Here is a 22,193-nt window from a genome sequence, read left to right as displayed (position 1 = left end):
TTCCCCGTTATGATGTGAGTTTCTTGAGGACAGGATGTGTCTTGATGAAACTTACTTAACAGAGTACTTTGCATATACTAAGTGCTTAATAAATATGCTTTATTTGTTTACTAATTCATTCACTCCCTAGGTTCCAGAGGACGGTAGGGGAAAGGAATGGGGAGGAGTCGACACTGGGTAAAGGGGATAGGTAAGGGAGGACGAGAAGGGGGAAGGGCGGGGAAGAAGTTAGTGAGAAGGAGGGGTTTGCTTGGGTTGAGCTGGTGGGCGGTGCTTCCTGTGGGCGGAGCAAGCATCTGTGAGTGACGTCCCCTCAAAGTCCAATCTCTAGTCGACTGTCCAAGGACCACTTCTTCATCAGGCCAAGGGGTGAATCAGACCTTCAGGGATGGCTCCCTTCTGGCCGGATGAGGGCCAGCTGCCCATGCATCTCCATCCCAGTTCCTTGGGCCGTGCTCTTAAACTTGGTTATAGGTTGGACTACAATACCCAGAGGCCTCTGTGCACCCACCTTGTCTTTGGCCCTACTCTAGTTTTCTTGATTAGCAGAGCAAATGTTTCCCCCTCCCTGCTTGGGAGCTTGGATCATGTTTTCCTTGGTTCTGCACGAAATTTGAAGGTCTGGTCCAGAGAAGCTTTTTTTCGGGTGGTTTAGAGGGGCGAGGAGGAAAGCTTAGAAAAATTCCAGGCCCTCCTTTTCTAAGGGATCTGTCTCCATGGCAGCAGCATCACTGACTCCTACACCCTACCCATACAAAAATCTTAGTGGGATCACATGTAGCATTTTATGTTCATGTGTACAACTCCAGCAGAAATGAAGTGTGAGATACAGTAACAACCTGTTAATAAACTTCCCAGTTGGGAGAAAATGTGAAAGAAGCTTTCCAACCAGCTTTGACCTTATCTTGGAAGAATTCAGACAGAATAAACAAAAGTACAATGGCCAGGTCTACTATGAAGAACTATATCTAAGTGACCTGGTTGTATGGAGAAACCTTTTGCTTTAAGAAACCTACAAATGAATGGAGAGATTATATCTACTCTGTTTCACAATACTGGGTGATATGCCACTGTATAAAATAACACTAAAAACCAGTGTGGGTTCTATGAAAACAATGAATAGAAAGCATCTGTTGCTCATTGAAAAGTGAGTTAGATTTCCTTGAAGAAAAAAAGGAAACTAACAATGAACAATTAGTAAGAGGACTTGAAGGAGAAGAAATGGTCTACAGGGGTTTACCAAATTATTTGAATTAGGTAATAGTTTGGAGAGCAGTCCTGATGAAGAAGACATTATGTTCAGAAACTCAACCACCTTGACTAGGATCTATGAAGAGTCTCATTCCGAAGAGGCTTAGCTGCCTGAGAGACAATTGAGCAAAGCAGAAGCCTATGGAGGGAAAGGTTCACTGGTGCTGTGTCTCTTGCCAAGAAGGGTTTTGCTGGGGAAAGGGGCATAAAGGGCTGGGAGCTGATCATAGAAAGTACAATCTTTTTTTTTTTTTTTTTTTTTGCGGGGCAATGGGGGTTAAGTGACTTGCCCAGGGTCACACAGCTAGTAAGTGTCAAGTGTCCGAGGCCAGATTTGAACTCAGGTACTCCTGAATCCAAGGCTGGTGCTTTACCAGAAAGTACAATCTTATTGAAGGAGGAGCTGGCTGGCTTGGTCTAAGTTGCAGAGTGAACTAAGTAACCTGAGGAGTTTTGCAACTCTCTGGCCTCAGGGCACTGCCTATCAGTACAAGGTTCAATACCTAGTAAGTGCCTAATAAATGCTTTTTCTATCTTCTTATGATAGTGCGATTCTCACAGCCCTGTTAAGGGTGGATGTATTAAAAGATCTCACCCTAAGTTCCAGAGTAGAAGATGATTAGAAGGACCTGAGTTCAAATCCAGCCGCAGACACTAGCTATGTGATCCTGGACAAGTTACTTAATTTTGTTTGCCTCAGTTCCTCATCTATATAATGAGCTGGAGAAGGAAATGGCAAAGCACTCCAATATCTTTGTTAAGAAAACTCCAAATGGGGTTACAGTGAGTCAGAAATGACTGAAACATCTCAACAACAAAACTGCTAGTATACCTCAAGTCTTAGTCCTGGACCATCCTCTCTTCGCTCTCTAGATTCTCTCTTGGTGATCTCATTGAGCTTCTCTGGGTTTAATTACAATCAATACATACAAATGATTCCCAGATCTAAATATGCAGCCCTAGTCTTGCTATTAGACATTTCAACTTGGACGTTTAGTAGGCATCTCAAGGTCATATACTGAACCTGAAGTTTAAACACTTTGGCTACATAATGAGAAGACAGAACTCATTGGAAAAGACCCTGATGTTGGTAAAGATTGAGGCAAAAGGAAAAGGGGATGACAAAAGATGAGATAGATAGATAGTATCATGGAAATGATGAACATGAACCTGAATAGACATCAAGAGATAGTGGAGGGCAACTAGGTGGCACAGTGGATAAAACGCCGGCCCTGGATTCAGGAAGACCCGAGTTCAAATCCAGCCTCAGACACTTGACACTTACTAGCTGTGTGACCCTGGGCAAGTTGCTTAACCCTCATTGACCTGCCCCCCCCCCCCAAAAAAAAAAGAAAGAAAAAAGAAAAAGAAAGAAATAGTGGAGAATAGAACAGCCTGGCATGCTATGGTCCATGGGGTCACAAAGAGTCAGGCACACCTGAATGCCTGAACAACAACAAAATTAACATGTTCAAAACAGAACTCTTTATCTCCTCCCCAAAAAACCCACCCCTTCTTCTGAGTTTTCCTGTTCTGATCAAGAGACCTTCCAGACACTCAGTTGCACAACCTCAGAACATCCCTTACCACCCATATCCAATCAGCTGCCAAGTCTTGAAGATTGTTCTTATGTTACATCCCTCACAGCTTTCTGCATTTCTATACTTCTGTACCCATGATCTTGCTCAGAACCTTACCCTGCTGAAAATCTTTAAATTGATCCCCTGCCTCAAGTCTCTCTTCTCTCTAAACTATCCTACACACAGTTGCCAAAGTGGTTTTCCTAGATCTGAACATGTCACTCCTGTGCTCTGTATTTATTACCTGTTTGATCAAATACAGACTCCTTTGTTTAGCCCATTAAATCTTTCATAAGGGTTTAATCTACTCTCTGATCTCACTAGATATACCTTTCCCCCTCCTCCCCAACAGCAGAGGTGTCAAACTCACAGGATCATCACAAAACTCCCAAATCCTATGAAAATATAATTGGGAAATGTTTAACAAAATAAATAAAAATACAGTACAATATAGATGTTGTTCTTGTGTGTTCTGATGGGGAAAGACCATCCATAAAAGAAAACTTGAAAGGGGGGGAGGGTTAAGTTCCTAGGGTGAGGTTCGGAGTCAGTGGAAAAGGAAGTAAGGTGTAGGATTGGTTCCAACAAAATAAAGGAAAAGCTCATCTATAAAGGAAAAGCCTAGGGTCATTACAGGGCAGAATCCAAGTTTCTGATGGGGAGTATGTGGGGATGATGGCTAGAGACATGAAGTAGTTTGATGGTGAGATTGGTTGGTGAAAGTCACAGGTGATCAAAGACCTTACATCACATACCAACCAAACTATAATACCAATTATTTGGGTATGCCTAGAACTAACCTTTTTAAAAAAATTTTTTTAGTGAGGCAATTGGGGTTAAGTGACTTGCCCAGGGTCACACAACTAGTAAGTGTTAAGTGTCTGAGGCCAGATTTGAACTCAGGTACTCCTGAATCCAGGGCCAGTGCTCTATGCACTGCGCCACCTAGCTGCCCTGCCTAGAACTAAGACTTAAAGAAAGAAGAATTTTAAGAGGTGGATATGTGAATGGATTAAATTGGAATATTCATAGGTAAAAGAGTATAATGTTAGTTTATGTTGTAGTGTGTATGAAGGAATGTTGGCCCCTTTTCTCCATCTTCAGCCTCTACCTTAATTCAGGTCCTCATCATCTCCTTACCTAGAATACTACAATAACCTCATCGATTTCCATGCTTTTAGTCTTTCTTCTCTTCAATACATCCCTCACTCAACCCTCCAAATCATCTCCCTAACCTTCAGTAGTTTTCTATTACTTCTATAGAGGCCAAATGGGGTTACAGGGGTCAAACCCCAGTAAAACCATCCAAACTATAGTTAAACCAGGTTGGCCTCAAATCAATTGGAAGTAGGCCTCAAATCAATTGGTGAGTTAAGGAGATGTCTACCCCAAGGATGTGAAGACATCCGCAAGTGCAATAGATGCATAAGAACAATTTGTTCCAATGGCCATCAAGGCAACTGAAGTAGGTGCTGTGGAGTGCTTAGAGCTTGGTCAGACATCAAAACACCATAGTCAACCTGGGCTATCATCAGTTGTCTTTATTTTTGTCTTGCCACTGGATTTCCATAACTCTGAAAGAGAGAGTGAGGCTGATGACTTCATGCAACTCTAACTCAAATCCAATTCCTGAACAAATCAAGATATCACGTGTTGTTACTGGTCATCTTCAAAAATGAAAGATGAACAATATGATAAGCTATACTGATATATGTGATATCAAAACTGAGTTGATCTTGTACCAATAACATTCTCTTTCTTCTAAGTTTTCCATTTCTGATAATGGCATTATCATCCTACTACCAATTCAGACTCATAATTGAGTCATTACTTCACCTGAGATAATCTGTTGCTGAAAGTTCTTCTTGCCCTAGTATGTCATCTCTCCAATTAATTATTTGCACATGTGATAAAATAATGGGATTTGGCAGACACCCAGTGGCCCTACCTGAAGATTGATTTGGAATTGATTGAATTGGGTGAGACTGAGAAAGTGACAGAGAACCTACTTAAGAATGATTAAAACAACCACACCTGACTGGCCCTGAGTGGCATGTTGTTCTCAGAGGCTGTGGACTACAACATCAACAGGAGACCACCCTCAACCAATCAGCTTGAAGGACTTCCCCTTTCAGGGAGGGAGACAGGTGAAGACGGCTCTTTTTCATTAGGATATCAGCTTGGTGGCAGAACTTCATGTGGGCTGCTAGGAAAAGCAAGGGTTTCTCTCTGGCTATCCCACATAGATTTAAGCTAGGGTTTTCCATTCTCTTTCTTCACTAACTTCTAATATACTTTTTTTTTTCCGTGAGGCAATTGGGGTTAAGTGACTTGCCCAGGGTCACACAGCTAGTTAGTGTTAAGTGTCTGAGGTCAGATTTGAACTCAGGTACTCCTGACTCCAGGGCTGGTGCTCTATCCACTGTGCCACCTAGCTGCCCCATCTAATATATTTTAATAAATACTTAAAAGCCTAAACTCTTGCTGAATTTATCAGTAATCTTAGCCAGCCCCCCCCCCATACACACACAAACTGTGGGGGGAGCAGGTTAGGACCCACATTAGATTTTAAACATCACATACAATTGCAGAATAATCTTCCTAATGAACAACTCTTTTTTAAAAATAATAAGAGTATTTTATTATTTTCTAGTTATATGTAGAGATAGTTTTCAACATTTGTTTTTATAAGATTTCTACTTCCAAATTTTTCTCCCTCCCTTCCCTTCCCTTTCCTCAAGACACCAAGCAATACAAGTTATATATGTATAATCACATTAAACATATTTCTGCATTAGTCATTCTGTGAAAGAAGAATCAGAACAAAAGGGAAAAACAAAAAAAAAAAAAAGAAAAACAAAAAAAGTAGAAATAGTATGGCTCAATCTGCATCTAGATTCCACAGTTCTTTTTTTCTGGATGTGGAAAGCATTTTCCATCATGAGTCCTTTGGAACTATATTGGACCATTGTATTGCTGAGAAGAATCAAATCTATCACAGATGATCGAAACACAATGTTGTACTGCGTACAGTGTTCTCCTGGTTCTGCTCATCTCACTCAGCATCAGTTCATGTAAGTCCTTCCAGGTTTCTCTGAACTCCTCTTGCTCATTTCTTACAGCACAATAGTATTCCATTATATTCATATACCATAACTTGTTCAGTCATTCCCCAATTGATGGACATCCCCTCAATTTCCAATTCCTTGCCACCACAAAAAGAGCAGCTATAAATATTTTTGTACATGTGGGTCCTTTTCCCTTTTTTATGATCTCCTTGGGAAAAAGACTGAATATTGGTATTGCTGGGTCAAAGTGTATGAATAGTCCCATAGCCCTTTGGGTATAGTTCCAAATTGCTCTCCAGAATGGTTGGATCAGTTGACAGCTTCACCAACAATGCATTAGTGTTCTATTTTCTCCACAGCTTCTCCAACTTTTATTATTTTCCTTTTCTGTCACATTAGCCAATCTGAGAAGTGTGAGGTGGTACCTCAGAGTTGTTTTAATTTGCGTTTCTCTAGTCAATAGTGATTTAGAGCATTTTTTCATATGACAATAGATAGCTTTTTATTTCTTCATCAAAAAACTGCCTGTTCATATGACCATTTCTCAATTCGGGAATGACTTACATTCTTATAAATTTGATTTAGTTCCCTATATATTTTAGAAATGAGGCCTTTATTAGAAATACTGGCTATAAAAATTGTTTCCCAGCGTTCTGCCTCCCTTCTTATTTTGGATGCGTTGCTTCTGTTTGTACAACTAATGAACGACTCTTGTCATTCTCTTCCTCTACTAAAAATAATCAGTGACTTGACATAACCTATTTAATATCACATTAAATCCTATACTGGTATGTAATGCCCTCCACAATATGATTCCAGTGTGCCTTCCAGGTTTATTTCATGTAATTCCCTTCATATTCTTTCCATTCCAGCCAAACTGAATTAATTCTCCATTTGCTTTTCTCATCATGCCATTTCTTTTCTCTGTATCTTTGTTTATTCTATAGCCCACATCTAGTACTAACTCACCCCTAACTCCATCAGATTAGGTCCCTTACTTTGGCACAAGTCATGCCAAATACTTCACAAAGCCTTCTCTGACCCTGCCTTAAGGCAGAGACTATATTTCTCTTTCTAATTTCTATTTGTAAACTTAACTGTGAGCTTTAACCATCCTTTAAATTTCTCACTCTGATTTGCATCTTAGTTAAGTGTGTATATTTCTCCCTCTTGGTTATATTTTCAACTTTCTGAGGATAGATCCTTTGTTATATCACTGTTTGTGTCCTCGTCATTTATGATGGTACATGTCACATAGTAGGCATTTTAATATTTGGGGTATTGAATTGTAGCAAAGTGAATTCCCATTGATATGTAGGAAGAATTTGCAGGCTTGAATTATAAACTTAATGTGGAGAACAAGAGACATTTGAAGTATCCCACAGACAATTATGATAATCCAGAGATGATGGTCTAGTTGAAAATAACAATAGCTATGAGAACCTGGTAAAGATTCAGATTATCACCAATGATAGCTTTCTTAAATGGATTCCAATAATTTTTTCAGGAATCTCTTATCCTGTCAGATGTACCTCCCAGTTAAAATTTCAGAATGACTCCTTCTAGAATCTTCTTTCTGCTTTAGATATTTGAAGGTATTTCTCTCTGTTTTGAAGGTGTCAGGAAGGTTCCTGGCCCAAAAAGCCACTATGAAGCTCCACAGGGCCAGAAAGCCCATGTAACCCAAGACACAGTAGAAGGTGATGACAGAACCTATTTTGCATATAATGATTATATGTCCAGGTTCTGAGTGTAAGTCTAGTCCTGGGTAAGGTGGAGAGGTTGCCAGCCAGATGCCACAGAGAATCACTTGGATCATAGAGCAGATGAAAACAACAAAATTAAAAACTCTAGGTTGTACCCACCTTTTCATCTTGCTTCCTGCTTTTGTGGCTTTAAAGGCCAGAACCACAATGATAGTTTTGGCCAAAATAGAAGAAACAGCCACAGTGAAAACAATTCCAAATATAGTTTGTTGTAGGAGGCAGGTTGCTGATGTTGGATGGCCAATGAAGAGCATGGAACAGAGGAAACACAAGGTAAGGGATATGAGGAGTGTGTAACTGAGAGTCCTGTTATTGGCTTTGACCATGGGAGTGTCTCGACACTTCAGAAATATCACAAGAGTCAGAAATGTGATGACAGAAAATGAAAGAGCTATACAAGTTAAAGTCAATCCCAAGGACTCTTTGAAAGTGAGGAAGGTCACAGTCTTTGGAAGACAGTTATCTCTCGCTTTATTTGGATACTTATCCTCTGGGAATTTCATGCAATGGTCCATGTCTGCAAGGAACAAAAAGAGTCTCATTATGTTACAGTTAATAACTTCACCTTAGCCCCAGATCAATAAAATCATTATATCATATCAAATCAATCCTGCTGGCTCTATAGAACCCTTCTGAAATAGTCAGATGTAGTGCCACTAAGTATGCAACATAATGAACAAGTTCATTTCCACATTGCCCAAATTGATCAAGATTTGGTGGATATGTCACATTCTTTCTCAAAATATATATCCTTTCAGATTGACATAGTGCTAATATATTCTCATTGTTATCATATATGAATAGAAAGTAAACACCCTAACATTTCTTTTTTCAATCTCATATTTCAGGGTGGCAGTAATTGGAGTAGCAAATGTTAATGTTTACCATAAAAGCAAAATAATTTCCTACATTACCCTGTAATGATTGGAATGACATCACCTGGAGACTTACTGTAGGAAAGCTCCACCATGAGGAGAAGGCCTCTAATGGCAAGGCCATGCAGCTTTTCTTTGGCGTCAGGAAGTGACGTTTGCTTGTGGGAGGAAGAGGGGGTGAGGCTGGCTCTCTCACTCTTTTTCCTCAGGACACTGGTGGAGAGTGGAGCTAGAAATATGCTCTCCCTATAATAGATGGATGAATCTAGGCCTTTCTCTTTCTCCTCACCAAATTCTTATTCTCCTTAATAAATGTTTAAAAGTCTAAACTCTTGCTAAAGCTTATAATTTATTGGCAACCACTCATTAGATATTTTAGATAGACTAGCTAGAATTTTAGCCCCTTACAACCCTCTTCCCCAAAGTCCCTCCTGATGATGTCTAACCAATTAATAGATTTTTAAGTAATGGTGATATGTTCAGAGGATGTCTTAAGAAAGCAATTGACAATAAATCCAATACCATTCAGGTATTTCAGTTGATAATTCAGATGCTATTAATTGATTAGCATAATTTGCAATGTTTCTTCTCTTCCTATACTAACAGCTGACAATATTAGACCCAATTTGCATATCTGAATTCATAGTATATGCTTAACATTTTGGGGAAAAAAGTTCATTTGATAGAGACTTTACAGAATAATTATTGGAATTGCCTAGGATGTGTAGTCAAGAATGTCGTATGGTTTTGAAAGGTTATACCTTATTTAAATGATCAGAATATATGACAATGACAAAGTGAGCCAGCATTTGTAATCATTTGCATGTACTTTTATAATGAAATGGGGGGGAGTGAGAAATATGGTTGAGAAGACTTGGATAAGGAAAAGCAAGATTTGGAAATGAAGAGAGAATGAGTGATAATCTAGTGGAATTATAAAACAGACAACCTGGATTGGGAAATTAGAAGATTTGGGAAAACACATATGACCAAAATTAAGTCACCATGGAGCTTCAGAGTAAGAACATATCTGAGAGGCTATTCATGCCAAATTGTATCAGAACAACAATCCCCTCCAAAAATAACCAATGTTCAGCCTTTGATTGAAGACCTATGATGAGAGGGAACCAATAGGCTCTCAATAAAATGTTTTATACATTATCCAAAAAAGTTTATCCATTGAGCATGCCCTCGTATAGATTAATTTTACATCCTTTGTTCCTAGTTCTCTTTGTGGGCAAGCAGATCATGTCTAATCCAAATTCCTGTGGACAACCTTGGAAATATCTGAAGGCATCTATAATGTTCCTTTAGGCTAAACTACCTGCTTTGACACTTAACCATTTTTCAGGTGCCTGGTAAAGACTTCGTTACTTTGCTTACTTTCCTGATCCAGATATCCTGGATTTCCACCCACAGTGACAAATCCTTTCCTGGAAAAAAAAAGACCTAACCACAGTCTGTAATTCTATTGTGGTTCAATACCATATTGACAAGTTATGAAGGCCTATCTTTCTCTGCTTCTGGATCTTCACATTTTTCTCCCAGGATAGTAAATAATCTGCCTCCAGATTCTCCTTCATTATTTAATATGTAGAATCCTCTGATTCTCTGTGACAGTCTTGGAAATTGGACTTCCAGGTCCTGTGATCAACAAGATGGAAGGCTAGACATTTTCTCTGATCCTCATAACCTCTCCCTCCTCTCCAATAGAGAAACTGTAGTCCAAAGAGAAAGCAACTTCACCTGTCTCCATGGCCTAGGACACCCAGAATCCAGAAGAAAGGAAAACAAAACAAAACTAACACCTAGCCCAAGCTGACTCAGCACACTCTCCCCCATTGGCCATCACACTTTTGGCAGCAAGGCTGCACTGGTTGAACAAAGGACCTGACATATGATCTAAGGACCCAATGCAAAGGCTTGCAAGAAAACCCAAATCCACACCCTGATATACCTTCCCCATTTCTAGTGCTGTGTGGGTATTGGCACCAGGCTTCAGAATTTTGCTCAGGCCAAGAGAGAGAGAGAGAGAGCCCTTGTCACAGTAGTGCTACAGAAGTTTGCTGGGGTCCTGACAGACCTCCATCACTGTAATTGTAGGTAGCATTTGTGCTGCAAAAGCTCTCTGCAGGAAAGTGGAAGAAAGAGGGAGAGGGAGAAGAACATATTTCTGGACCTGAAATGGATCTTGACATCATTCCCCACCTCAATTCCTCCCAGTGCCTCAGAGCTCCAAACTACAGAAACCAACCCTGCAGTCCCAGCATGGCAGCGTCTGAACTGTGAATGTGAGGCAAGATCTACAAAACAGTCACAGAAAGTTCCAAGAAGGGAGAACTCAGTATGCATATTTTTTAGGTTATGATTCCATGAGGTATATAGAGAATAGAGAGAGACTTGATAATTATGGGAGGAGGGTGCACAGGAACAGAGAATTCGGGTCTAGAGTAAATGGAAAGAGAACATAGATAATGAAGAAGGTGAAAGAATCCCTCTCTGGAAAGGAGTGCAAAAAATGAATAAGATAAGTTAAAGGGAGGAGAGAAAAGGGGAATCTGTTTGAGAGGACAAAAAGGGAAACAAAATAATCAGATAAAACAGAAAATTAAAAGAAACTAATAAGGAAAACCTCAAAGTGAAAGGGATGACAAATGGAAGAGGAGGATTTGGGCAAAAGGAAGAGAGCCAATGGAAAAAGAGCTACCTTAAAAAAAACAAATTAAGTTAAATTAAGTGAGAGGACATAGTACTGTGTTTATAGCAGAAGAGGGGAAATGCCATAAATTGAAAAATCCAATATCAGAGGTAGAGAGAAAAAATTATAAACTTGTTATAACATTAAATGGGAATGGATTAAACAATCCAATAAAATGAAAAGAGTGGCAGATTGGATAAACAAAACCCTATAATTTTGTTGCTTATGGGAAACATTAAAAAAAGACAGACAAAAATTAAAATTAGGATAAAAAATTGCTATACATCAAGTGAATCCCCCAAAGCAAGACTCACAATCATACTATCTGACAAAGCAAAAGCAAATATTCCAATAAAAGGCTATATAAAATTATACTGAAAAGAATCATAGAAAACAAGCCAATGTCAGAATAAATGTATATCCTCAAAATGCCTTAGCATCCAAATTCATAAAGGAAATATCAACTGAAGTGCAAGAACATACTGTCAGCAATGTAATAGTGACTGGAGTTTCAATATCCTTCTCTTTTGCTTGTGTCTAACAGAAAGATAAATAAAAGGAGTGAAACAAGGATGCCTGATCTCTCCGGTATTATTTTTTAATAATTCTGGAAATGCTAGCAAAAGCAATAAGACAAGATAAAGAAATTAAAGACAAAGATAGATTTAAAAAGAGATAAAACTGTCCCTATTTGCTACTGAAATGGTACTGAGGGAGTCATCAAAAATTCTGAAATGATTAATAGCTTCAGTAAAATCAACAGCAATTCTATGTAATATTAACAAAACACAAGATGGAATAATAGAAATAAAAGTTCTGTTCTAAATAATAGCAAAATTCATAAAATATCTGGGTATTGACCTATGAAAGCACAGAAAAGACTCATATGTTCAACTGCAAAGTGCCCTTGAATGAAAGAAAAAACAATTAAAGAACTGGAAGAATTATTCAGTGCTCATAACTAGGCCTTGCCAATATAATAAAAATGGCAATACTACCAATCTTAATTTATACTTTGTAAAGTTGCTATCTAGCTATACTGTCTAAAAAATCTAATGAGTGGTTGCCAACAAATTAGAGACTTTAGCAAGAATTTAGACTTTTAAGCATTTATGAAAGAGCATTAGGGTCTAATGATCAGAGAGAAAGGTAACAATCTAACTATTTCTAAGAGACCCCATCATCTGACCTGCCATGACGAGGTTAGGAACAAAAAGGACCCAATGCTTCCTTCTTCCTCCCAGAAGCCTCTCCTCAAAAACCAAAACAGCGTGTCTCCCCCCCCCCCAACACCCCCCCCCCAACAGCTCCAAGCTAATTGGCTGGTAGCTTTGATAGACAGTACCCATGAGCAAATGTCACTTCCTGACACCAAGGAGCTGACCTTCCAAGCCACATGGCTTGCCCTCAGCCACCTTCTCCTCATGGCGGAGCTTTCCTACAGTAACTCTCCAGCAGGTGGCGTCACTTCAATTGTTACAACTTTTAATGCTATTCCAATCATATTACAAAGGAGATGCTTTATAGAACTTGATAAAAATTCATTTAGAAAAGCAAAAAAAGTCTAAAATGCAAGGAGAATTATGAAAATAAATAGGGCAAATAGCACTTTCAGACCTCAAACTATATTATATACATATACATATATATATATATATATGTACACACACATATATAAGCAGTCATCAAATCATCTAGTATTGATTAAGAAATAAAGAGATAAATCCATAGACCAGACTAAATAAGGGAGAATCAGAAATACCACAACTCAATCCAGTGTACAATAAAGTAGAAAATATAACTTGCCTACAAAAAAACTCATTTTATAAAAACTGCTGGGAAAACTGGAAAGTAGTCTGATAGAATTTAGGCTTAGATTATACCTTAACCTATATTCCATAATTCAGAATGGATATGGAACCTTAATATTAAATATCAAACTATAAAAACCTAGAGGAGTAACAGATCATATATTCACATCTATGTGTAGGGAATATATTCTTAACCACCGAAGAGATAGAGACAATTACAAAAGATAAAATCAATAACTTGGATTACATGAAACTGAAAAAGCTGTAGGCAACATAATGCACCCAGGAAAAGAAGGAAAGTGGTTGGATAGGAAAAAAATCTTTGGGGATGTTTCTTGGCGAAATAACTCTATGGACTCAATTGAAAAGATATGAGAAGACACCTGCAGCCCACTCCTTAATGGAGAAGAGAGGGATGCAGGTGTCTGCATTACACATTTTCAGATTTTTTTCAATGTATCAGTCATTTTTTTCTGTTTTATTTTCTCTCTTAAAATAATATTTGTTATGTGGAATGACTCTCTAGGAGGGGAAAAGACACTGGGGATCTTCTGGTAATGTAAAAGACAGAAGAAATCAGCAAAAAACTTATTTAAAAAACAAAGGCCTGGAAATTCATTTCCAAGTACTTTAGAACATTCCTACCTTACCAGGAATTTAAGAGGCTATATCCTTAAGCAATTTATGGAAAACAGATTTTTCTTTCTCTTTACATGACTTAATACTTCATACATCACCAGAGTATTAATATCATATTTCAAAATGCTCAATATCCTTAATTGTTCAATCATGTGGCACTCCTTTAAATAGGAATCCTCTTGGGTGATCTGATTGCATTTCTAGGCACCAGTGCTCTAAGGAGAATGATATATCCATATTATGTATGCTTATAGTGGATTTAGTAAATCAATTCATACTAATACTTATTGAAACAAATCAAAATTACCAAAAAAAATCTGGTCTGCCTTGAAAAAGAAACAAACAGAAAGCTGATTTCAGATTAAAACAAAAATAAAGCACCAGCCCTGGATTCAGGAAGACCTGAGTTCAAATCTGGCCTCAGACACTTGACACTTCACAAGCTGTGTGACCCTGGGCAAGTCACTTAACCCTCATTGCCAGGCCAAAACAAAACAAAACAAAATCAAAAACAATAGTTGTAAAAACCCAATAATTATTTTTTAAAAAACCCAATAATTGATCCCTACAAAACTAGAGGATTCTTGAATGAGTGTCCCAGGTAGAGAATCTTTCCAGTGTGTCCCATCAAAAGGCAGCCAAATTTTCCCTAGACTAGTACCCACAGTGAAACAGAGCTGTTCCCCTCCCCCCAGAGTTCACAAACTCTGTGGGCTCATTCTTCATAGTTGGTCATTACTCTGTGTGTGTATTTTTAATTTGGACTTTCCCACTGGCTACCCATGTTCAATATAAAAAGAGGGCTCATGGAGTAATGTTTCCATCATTTGCATGTGACTGGAAGAACTTGGAAGAGGTTATAGTCTGTTCCCTCATTCTTATGAAGGAGAGTTATCTGGGATTTAGGGAGGAGAATTGGTTTTAGACATTTACCTCTCTGATTAGAAATTTCTTCCTCTGAGCACTGGACACAGTCAAAACAGCAGGCAGGCTTTCCTTCACAAGACAGTTTCCTGAATCCAGAACCACAACTCTCATTGCACACAGACTCTGGAGTAGTCTGAAAAATAAGGAAAGTAAATGTCATGAAGGATGGGATTTGTAATTGTTCTATCAAAGTAAATAATGTTGCTTTGGTACTGGCTAAGAAAACATTTTAGAAAGAATTTCAGCAATTATATATTATATATATGTTCAGAAAATCATTGCTATATAGACCAGCTGGTGGTAAGGGAGTATCTATTGGTAAATTCATTTACCCTGGTAGTATACTTTCCAGGGATGTATATATGTACACACACACACACACACACATAGATAGATACAACATGTTTTGTGTGCCAAAACATCCAATTAATGCTATACTCATATGTAACATACTCATACTTTGTTGTCATGAATAATGTAAAGTATAGCAATATTATCATATATAATAAAGCATAATATTACATACAATACCATATAGCTTATTTATCATATATGTCCTATATTAATTGGATACTGTAGCACATAACAAAGATTTAAAGAATTTTTAAAACCTCTATGGTTGGTTCTTTTTCTTTGATATTCATATGCTTGTTGTGAATGAAAAGTAGGTAAAAGAGAAAATCTTTTCATTATTGTGACTTGTAGAGGAACTTAAAAGGGTAAGAATAATTTTTGTGGCTAGAAATGAAAACTTGACGTTCAAATTTGTACAAACCTTTGAATCACCCCATACTATTGAATTCTCAGAAATGGTGAAATTTTGATCCAGAAGACATTTGGGAATGAACTGCCCAACTTTCACAAACACTTCATTTTGCTTGAGGAAGATCAAGTAATTCATGATATCATATTTAGCCACAGGGTTTCTTTGCTCATCCATGACTACCTGGTCTCCAGCACTATTATTAAAATGGATGTTCCTCAGAAAGGTGTGGAGCTAAGTGGGAAGAGAAATCTCAGTCACTTCCTGTTGCCTGAGAGTAGTGTGGGTTGAACATCAAGATCTGAGAGGAGTGCAGGAAATTAATATATTCTTTCTTTTTCATGAAAAATATCAGACATTGTGTAATGTTCTATGCTAGATGCGTCAAGTTGCTGGAAACTCAAGTTATGATATTTGTCATTTTTTTAAAGGGTAGGGCTTAGCCCTTAAAATCCATTTTCTGAGCAGCTACCTCCAGTGGGCAAATTCAGAAACCTGCAGAGTTTGTTTGTTTGTTTGTTTTTGTGGGGCAATGAGGGTTAAGTGACTTGCCCAGGGTCACACAGCTAGCAAGTGTCAAGTGTCTGAGGCCGGATTTGAACTCAGGTTCTCCTGAATCCAGGGCCAGTGCTTTATCCACTGTACCACCTAGCTGCCCCCCAGTTGCAATTTTTAATAAACAAGTTGACATTTATCTAGAGTGCCCTACAATATATTGGAGTTTATAAAATGAAAGGAGGAAATTCTGGTTTTGAGCAGCAAAATATGAAAAAGTATCTTGTATTTATTATTAACCACATTACCATTCTGGTCACATATACACATTGGCTACTTCATACTGTCATGGGGTGCAGAGCACCCCAGAATTTCTCTGGGGCACACCAAGGAATCTTCTCCTTGAGAAACTAAACCAGAGGACAGATAACGCCTAGAGAGATAAGCTGAACCAAATCGGACTGAGCTAGCTTGGGATTCCTACCCTTCATTCTGGTCTCCCTTATCTCCCTGGGGAGATAAGTTTGGGTGTGGCTGCGGCCTTTGTGTCCTGAAGAGGGATCCGTAGCCACCCCTCACCCAATTCCTCTAGTCACTACCAGTGGGGGATGGTCCTCCACTCCTCACCCAATTCCCCCAGCTACCACCAGTGGGGGATGGTCCTCTCTCACTAAAGGAACTTTTCACGGGCAGATGGGCCACCCCCATCAGTCCCCTATAAAAGTACCTTCCAGTCTCCTGTTTGAGGAGATTTGGTACCTCTGAGCCATGTGCTTTATGCCAAATCTCCCCATGAAAAGTCCAAGGATTTCTTTCATGGTTTCCCTCCCCCCACCCTTCCCTTCCCTTGGCCCTAAATAAACTATCACCTTATTCCAACTAAGTTTTGTGTTCTGAAGAGGGTGTAATTCTTTAAAGAGGAATTCCCAAGAACCCCAACCCCAACCTGTACCCCATTTTCCCACTATAACAATACTTACCCAACAACCCCTGTATTTATAAGAAGTAGAATGAGCTCCTTGAGGATAGGGGTTGGCTCATTTAAGTCTTTGTATCCTTAGAACCCAACTCTGAAGACTTATTCCATTTTTTAAAAAGGAACTGGCTATTTAAATAGGATTTAAATGAATTACATTTCAGAGGTAAGACGAAACATTCTTAGTCTTTCATTGATGCAGAAAAGTGTAAAATAAGGACCATCAGAACAGAACAAAAAAACTCCACTAAATTTCCATGGGCTGATTGTGAGAAATAGGTAGTTGTCTCCTCTCAATGTGGATATAACAGTCAGTCATACTCCTCCTGACCTGTTTGTAGGACAAAGGTCTCAGATCCCCTCCTCCCCTTCAGGCTAGCAAGGTCACATGGTTCAAGGAGTCCTGGTCTCAATAAGGTCCACTCAAGAGTTGTGTACATATGAGGAAGTATAAGGTCCACTCCTAAATTATGCCCATATAAAGAAGAGGGGTGGGAATGCTGCATTCTGATTAGCTAGTTTTTGCATGTAGATTGTAACCCTTGAGTAATCGGACCAATGATGAAAAAGTGGAGGGTCCATTTGTGTTAGGGACTAGGGTATAAAACAGGGCCTGTGAGCCCCCTTTCTTTGCACCCACTAGCTACACAGTAGGGTGCCTACTTCTCAGAAGGAAATAAAGAGCCTTTGACACATCACTGATGAGTTCCTGAGAATTATTGAGAAGAGGATTGATTTTTTTTCCCTCACACTGGTGTACAAAGATATCATAAGCAGGCTGTTGTGCTCATATCATTGTGTGGTTGAATGAACCTGTATTGTTCATGAATCAATTCAATTCACCTGAAAAGGCATTTTCTGGACACAAGGCATCCTCCCATGCCAAATGCCTTCAGATGCTTGAATTTCTCACCTAGCTAGATACCTTCAATAAGTAGGACTTTAATTTTTAAAAATTCATTTTATTCTGAACTTAGAATAGGATGATTGTACATGAAACTGCAAATCTATTAAGTACAACTTGCTATTACTTTTAAATATATGTGAGGAACCTGGAACCCCCCTCAAAGTTAATTGAAACTATCTGGGGAACTTAAGTGTCTGAGAGGTGAATTCAGATTCAGCAGGAAGAATAGAAAGAGGTGTTTGAGAGGCTGATGTCCACAGGTGGAGGTTAATTTAAATATAGTCCCTTTCAAAGAACTTCCCACAGGAAGTTCCTATGAGAAAGTTGATGGGGAGGGCCTGGGATATTTCCCTGATTGACTGGCCAGCACCTGAGCATAGATTGTAAGGGTGGGGGAGGAACAAGTCACCTTTATAAAAACAGGCCTGCAAGCCTGCATGTTGCCTCATTCCACTAGGGGTCAGCCCATTCTTTGGAGAATGTGAATAAAGTTTTTTTGTTTTTTAACCATTCTACACATACTTCTATTTGGATCAGCTAAAATTCCATCTGTTGCAGGGGGACCTTCCTGCCCACCCCAACCTTGCTTGATAATGCCTTCTCCCTTTCAGATTACCTTCACTTATTCTCTCTCTCTGTCTGTCTCTCTTTTTCCATTTATCTCTTTCTCTTCCCCCTTCAATACATATACGCACATGTACATACACAAGCACTTATATATGTATACACAGACATTTACATATGTGTAAATATATTGTGTACCAATATAGATCATCTCCCTCATTGGAATGCAGGGGCTGCTTTTGCCTTTCTTTGTATTCCTAGGGTATTGCCTGATTGGGTGATTTAGAGGGAATGTTACCTTCCAGGGTTGAAGTGTGACATTTTCTCCATGTCTCTCAAATCCCATTTCTCTTCTCATCAGGAGCATTTCATGTAGGGCCCATGCCACAGCATACACAGCATTGTATATGGAATAACTCAAGCCAGACATGGTCATGTCAAAATATTCCAGCGGCAGATCTTCCAATGAAGCATTTAGTGGACATTCCCCTTCCTCCAGGTTTGCAGGTTCATCTGAGCACTTGAAAGCAGAATGCCAAAAGCTCTTCAGGAATACATCCTCCGGGTATTTAACAGGGTTAACACTCTTGAGAAAATGAGAAAAACCGGGAACTTCACTAGCCTGGTGTTTAAATACTAGAGCACCGTGAAAAGCATAACTATTGTAAACATGGGCTTTCTGAGTAATATCCAAGTCAGATGTGACAACCCACAATTTAAATGCAGTAAGAGTAAGAGGTTGAGAATGTCTCAGGATCATGAGTGAATCTGCATCCCCATGAATGACGATTACTCTCGCTGATGAGGCCACAATCCTGGGCATGAAAGCTATATGAGATTCAGATTGCTGTCTCTCACTGACAGGGATCTTTTCTATAAAGGCTGCACAGATATTATTCTTGGACATCTCTTCTGCAATGTCCCAGAGGAATTTTTCTCCTCTCATGTCATCTGTAGAAATCAGCCCCACCCAGGTCCATCCAAAATGGGACAGTAGCCGAACTATGCCCACAGATAGAAAGCCATCTGATAAAGGGAAGTAAACTGGACCTTGTCATTCAGGAGAGGTTCAAATGGACCATAGGTGATCTGAATGGAAAAGGAGTGTGTGTCATTTTGAATTCCATGAAAGTGGTACTGGTGAAGGTCTAGCAGTACAGTGTATCACAAAGTTCATGGATCTTCCTTTATTAGGAGAAAATTCTATGAGTTCATGATGCACTGATCAAGTGGGAAATTCTAACCACCCCAATATTTATCCCTTTCTGAGGTCCCTTTGAAAACAAGTATTAGAGGAACTTTTGTACTGTATATATCATCTAGTATCTCTCTTCCTCCTCACCTCAATTTTGTAACTTATATTCCATTTTATTTGGAATCTGAATTGACTTATTCAATGAAAGGATTGTTTTTACTGTACTTTGTTTAAGAAAATGTTTAATGGTGACCATAAAGCTAAAAATAAGCTTCAAATAGGAATACATAAATAATTTTAGAGGTTGAATGTAAAAGCAGAAAATCATTCAAGAAGAACACTAATTTTTGTGGTTTAAGCACTGGTTTAAAAGAATGAAATAGCTATTTTTACATTGTAGGGGAATTGTGACTGTTACAAGATATCAGACAGACAGACAGACAGACAGACACACACACACACACACACACACACACAGAGAGAGAGAGAGAGAGAGAGAGAGAGAGAGAGAGAGAGAGAGAGAGAGAGAGAAACTAAAGCTAGGTTGCTCACTCTTGCAACATAAAACAACACCTAGAAATATCAAAGAGGAGAATAATGGTTAAATTGCCCATGAAAAACTATCACCAACAACCAGAATCAGTTTTTTTTAAATTGATGGAATAAAGATAGAAAATAAACTACATAAAAATTATGGCAGTATGTGCTCAGAGATTAAAAAAAAATACACATTAAAATATAAAACAATGCTAAGAAGACCACACCTAGATTTCACCCTCAGAGTAATTCTCAGTTGTTTTTTAAATACTTCCTCATTTCCCCAAACTCTATATTTATCAGGTCGTCATGTCTTTTCAGTTCTATCCCTATATCTGTCTCTTTCTTGCACAGTCAATACGTGAGTCTACACTGTGATCTCTAATTCCTTGACCCTTCAACTCTCTCCCAGGCCATTTCCCTTACACTAGCTACTCTCTCTTTACCTTGTCTTAACCCCTTAGTGAACCAATTCTTCTCTTGAATCTCTAGCCTTATTTTTTCACCAATTGTGCCCAACTAAACCTCAGCCTTGGATCACTCCCACTTTTCACCACATTTACTCTTACACACATACTATGCAACGAAAGTGGAGAAACTCACACAATCATTCTGACTGGGTCCACTACAAATTTATGTTGTACCTGCCTTATTAGTTCACTATCCCACTCTCATAGCAGCTCCTCAAACCTTTTCATTACTCCACAAAACACCCATGGCTCTACCTCCCTCCACCTTCTCATCTGAGAATATTGCTTCATATTTTACAGAAAAACAATGGAGGGAACTTCATCTTTCTCATCTCCTATAACTCATCTGTATTCTGCCACTACTTCCTCCTTCATACCTGTTACACATGATGACATTGCCTCACTCTTTTCCAGCGCTAACTGCTTTACCTTTTCAAGTAATCCTATTCCATCCCATTTACTCCAATAAACTGCCTCCTCTGACATCTCCACTCTTTATTTTCAGTCTCTCCCTCTCTAGTGGCTGATGACTTACTGCCTATAAACATGGCCATGTCTTTGCTAAATATTATCCTACATATATCTCCTGTGACTGGCTAAACTTGAAAAGGCTGTCTATAAGTTCATCCATTGTCGCTCTTCTCACTCTTTTCTTAATGCAATTTGGCTTCTTGCCATATCATTCTACTGAACCTGCTCTCTCCAAAATTACCAATGATATCTCAGTTTCCAAGTCCAGTGGCCTTTTTCAGTTCTCACTCTCTTCAACTTGTCTGTCATCAATCTGTCTGTTCTTTCTCCTCCTTTATAGTTTCTTCTCTTTAGGTTTTCAGGATACTACTCTCCTGCTTCTTCTTCTTCTTCCTATATGACTTCTTCTTCCTATATGACTTCTTCTTCTTAATTTCCTTTGCTATATCTTCATTCAGATCATGCCCTTTAACCATAAGTATCCCACAAGGTTCAATCTTGAGTACTGTTCTCTTCTCCCTCTGTGCTACTTCACTTAGTGATCTCATCATTTCCCATGGATTTAATAACCATTTGTGTGCTGATTTATGCTCAAATCTACTTATTTTGTGCTAAGTTCTCTGATGACCTCCAATCTCTCATCCAATTGCCTTTCAGATATCTCGAAGTGGGTGTCCAGTGGGCATCTTAAACTCATTTCCTCACCTCCTCCCATACGTTTCCTCTTACTATACAGGCAATATAATTTCCCTTATCCCTCAAGCTCAAATCTTGTGCATCATCTCTGACCCCTCAAATCCCTCATATCCAAGCTGTTTCCAAGGCCTGTTGATTTCACCTTTGTAACATCTCTTGAATACATCTCCTTCTTTCCTCTGATGCTGCCACCACCCTTGGTGCTGGCACTTTCCTTCTCATACTTGGATTATTGCAAACAGCATGCTAGTGGTTCTGCCTTCCTCAAGCCTCTCTCTACTCCATTCCATTCTCCATTCAGCCACAAAACTGATTTTCTTAAAGCGCAGGTCTGATTCCTAATCTCAGTAAACTCCAGTGGCTCCCTATCACCTCCACAATAAAATCCAAGATCCTCAGTCATTCAAAGTCCTTTATATCCTAGCATCCACCTACCTTTTCAGTCTTCTAAATTTACTCCTGAATACATACTCTTTGATCCTGTCACAGTGGCCCCTTATTGTT

The 22,193-nt window shown here is 38.9% G+C and overlaps 1 protein-coding gene across 1 annotated transcript; it reads right to left on the bottom strand.

Annotated features, from left to right (window-relative positions):
- Positions 1 to 673: 673 nt before the first annotated feature.
- LOC122748330 (vomeronasal type-2 receptor 26-like) lies at positions 674 to 21,153 on the bottom strand. Its single transcript, XM_043993989.1, is given in 10 exon segments — positions 674 to 745; positions 1,241 to 1,320; positions 4,866 to 4,878; positions 6,869 to 6,896; positions 7,432 to 8,182; positions 14,622 to 14,748; positions 15,391 to 15,612; positions 18,619 to 19,340; positions 19,343 to 19,409; positions 21,100 to 21,153. Coding segments are annotated over 10 exon segments (2,136 nt in total).
- Between the last annotated feature and the right edge of the window lie 1,040 nt (positions 21,154 to 22,193).

Source organism: Dromiciops gliroides, chromosome 3 (genome assembly GCF_019393635.1).
Source record: "Dromiciops gliroides isolate mDroGli1 chromosome 3, mDroGli1.pri, whole genome shotgun sequence".
Lineage (NCBI taxonomy): Eukaryota > Metazoa > Chordata > Mammalia > Microbiotheria > Microbiotheriidae > Dromiciops > Dromiciops gliroides.
The sequence above is the reverse complement of the archived record's forward strand: the minus strand, read 5'-3'. Positions and strand labels throughout refer to the sequence as shown.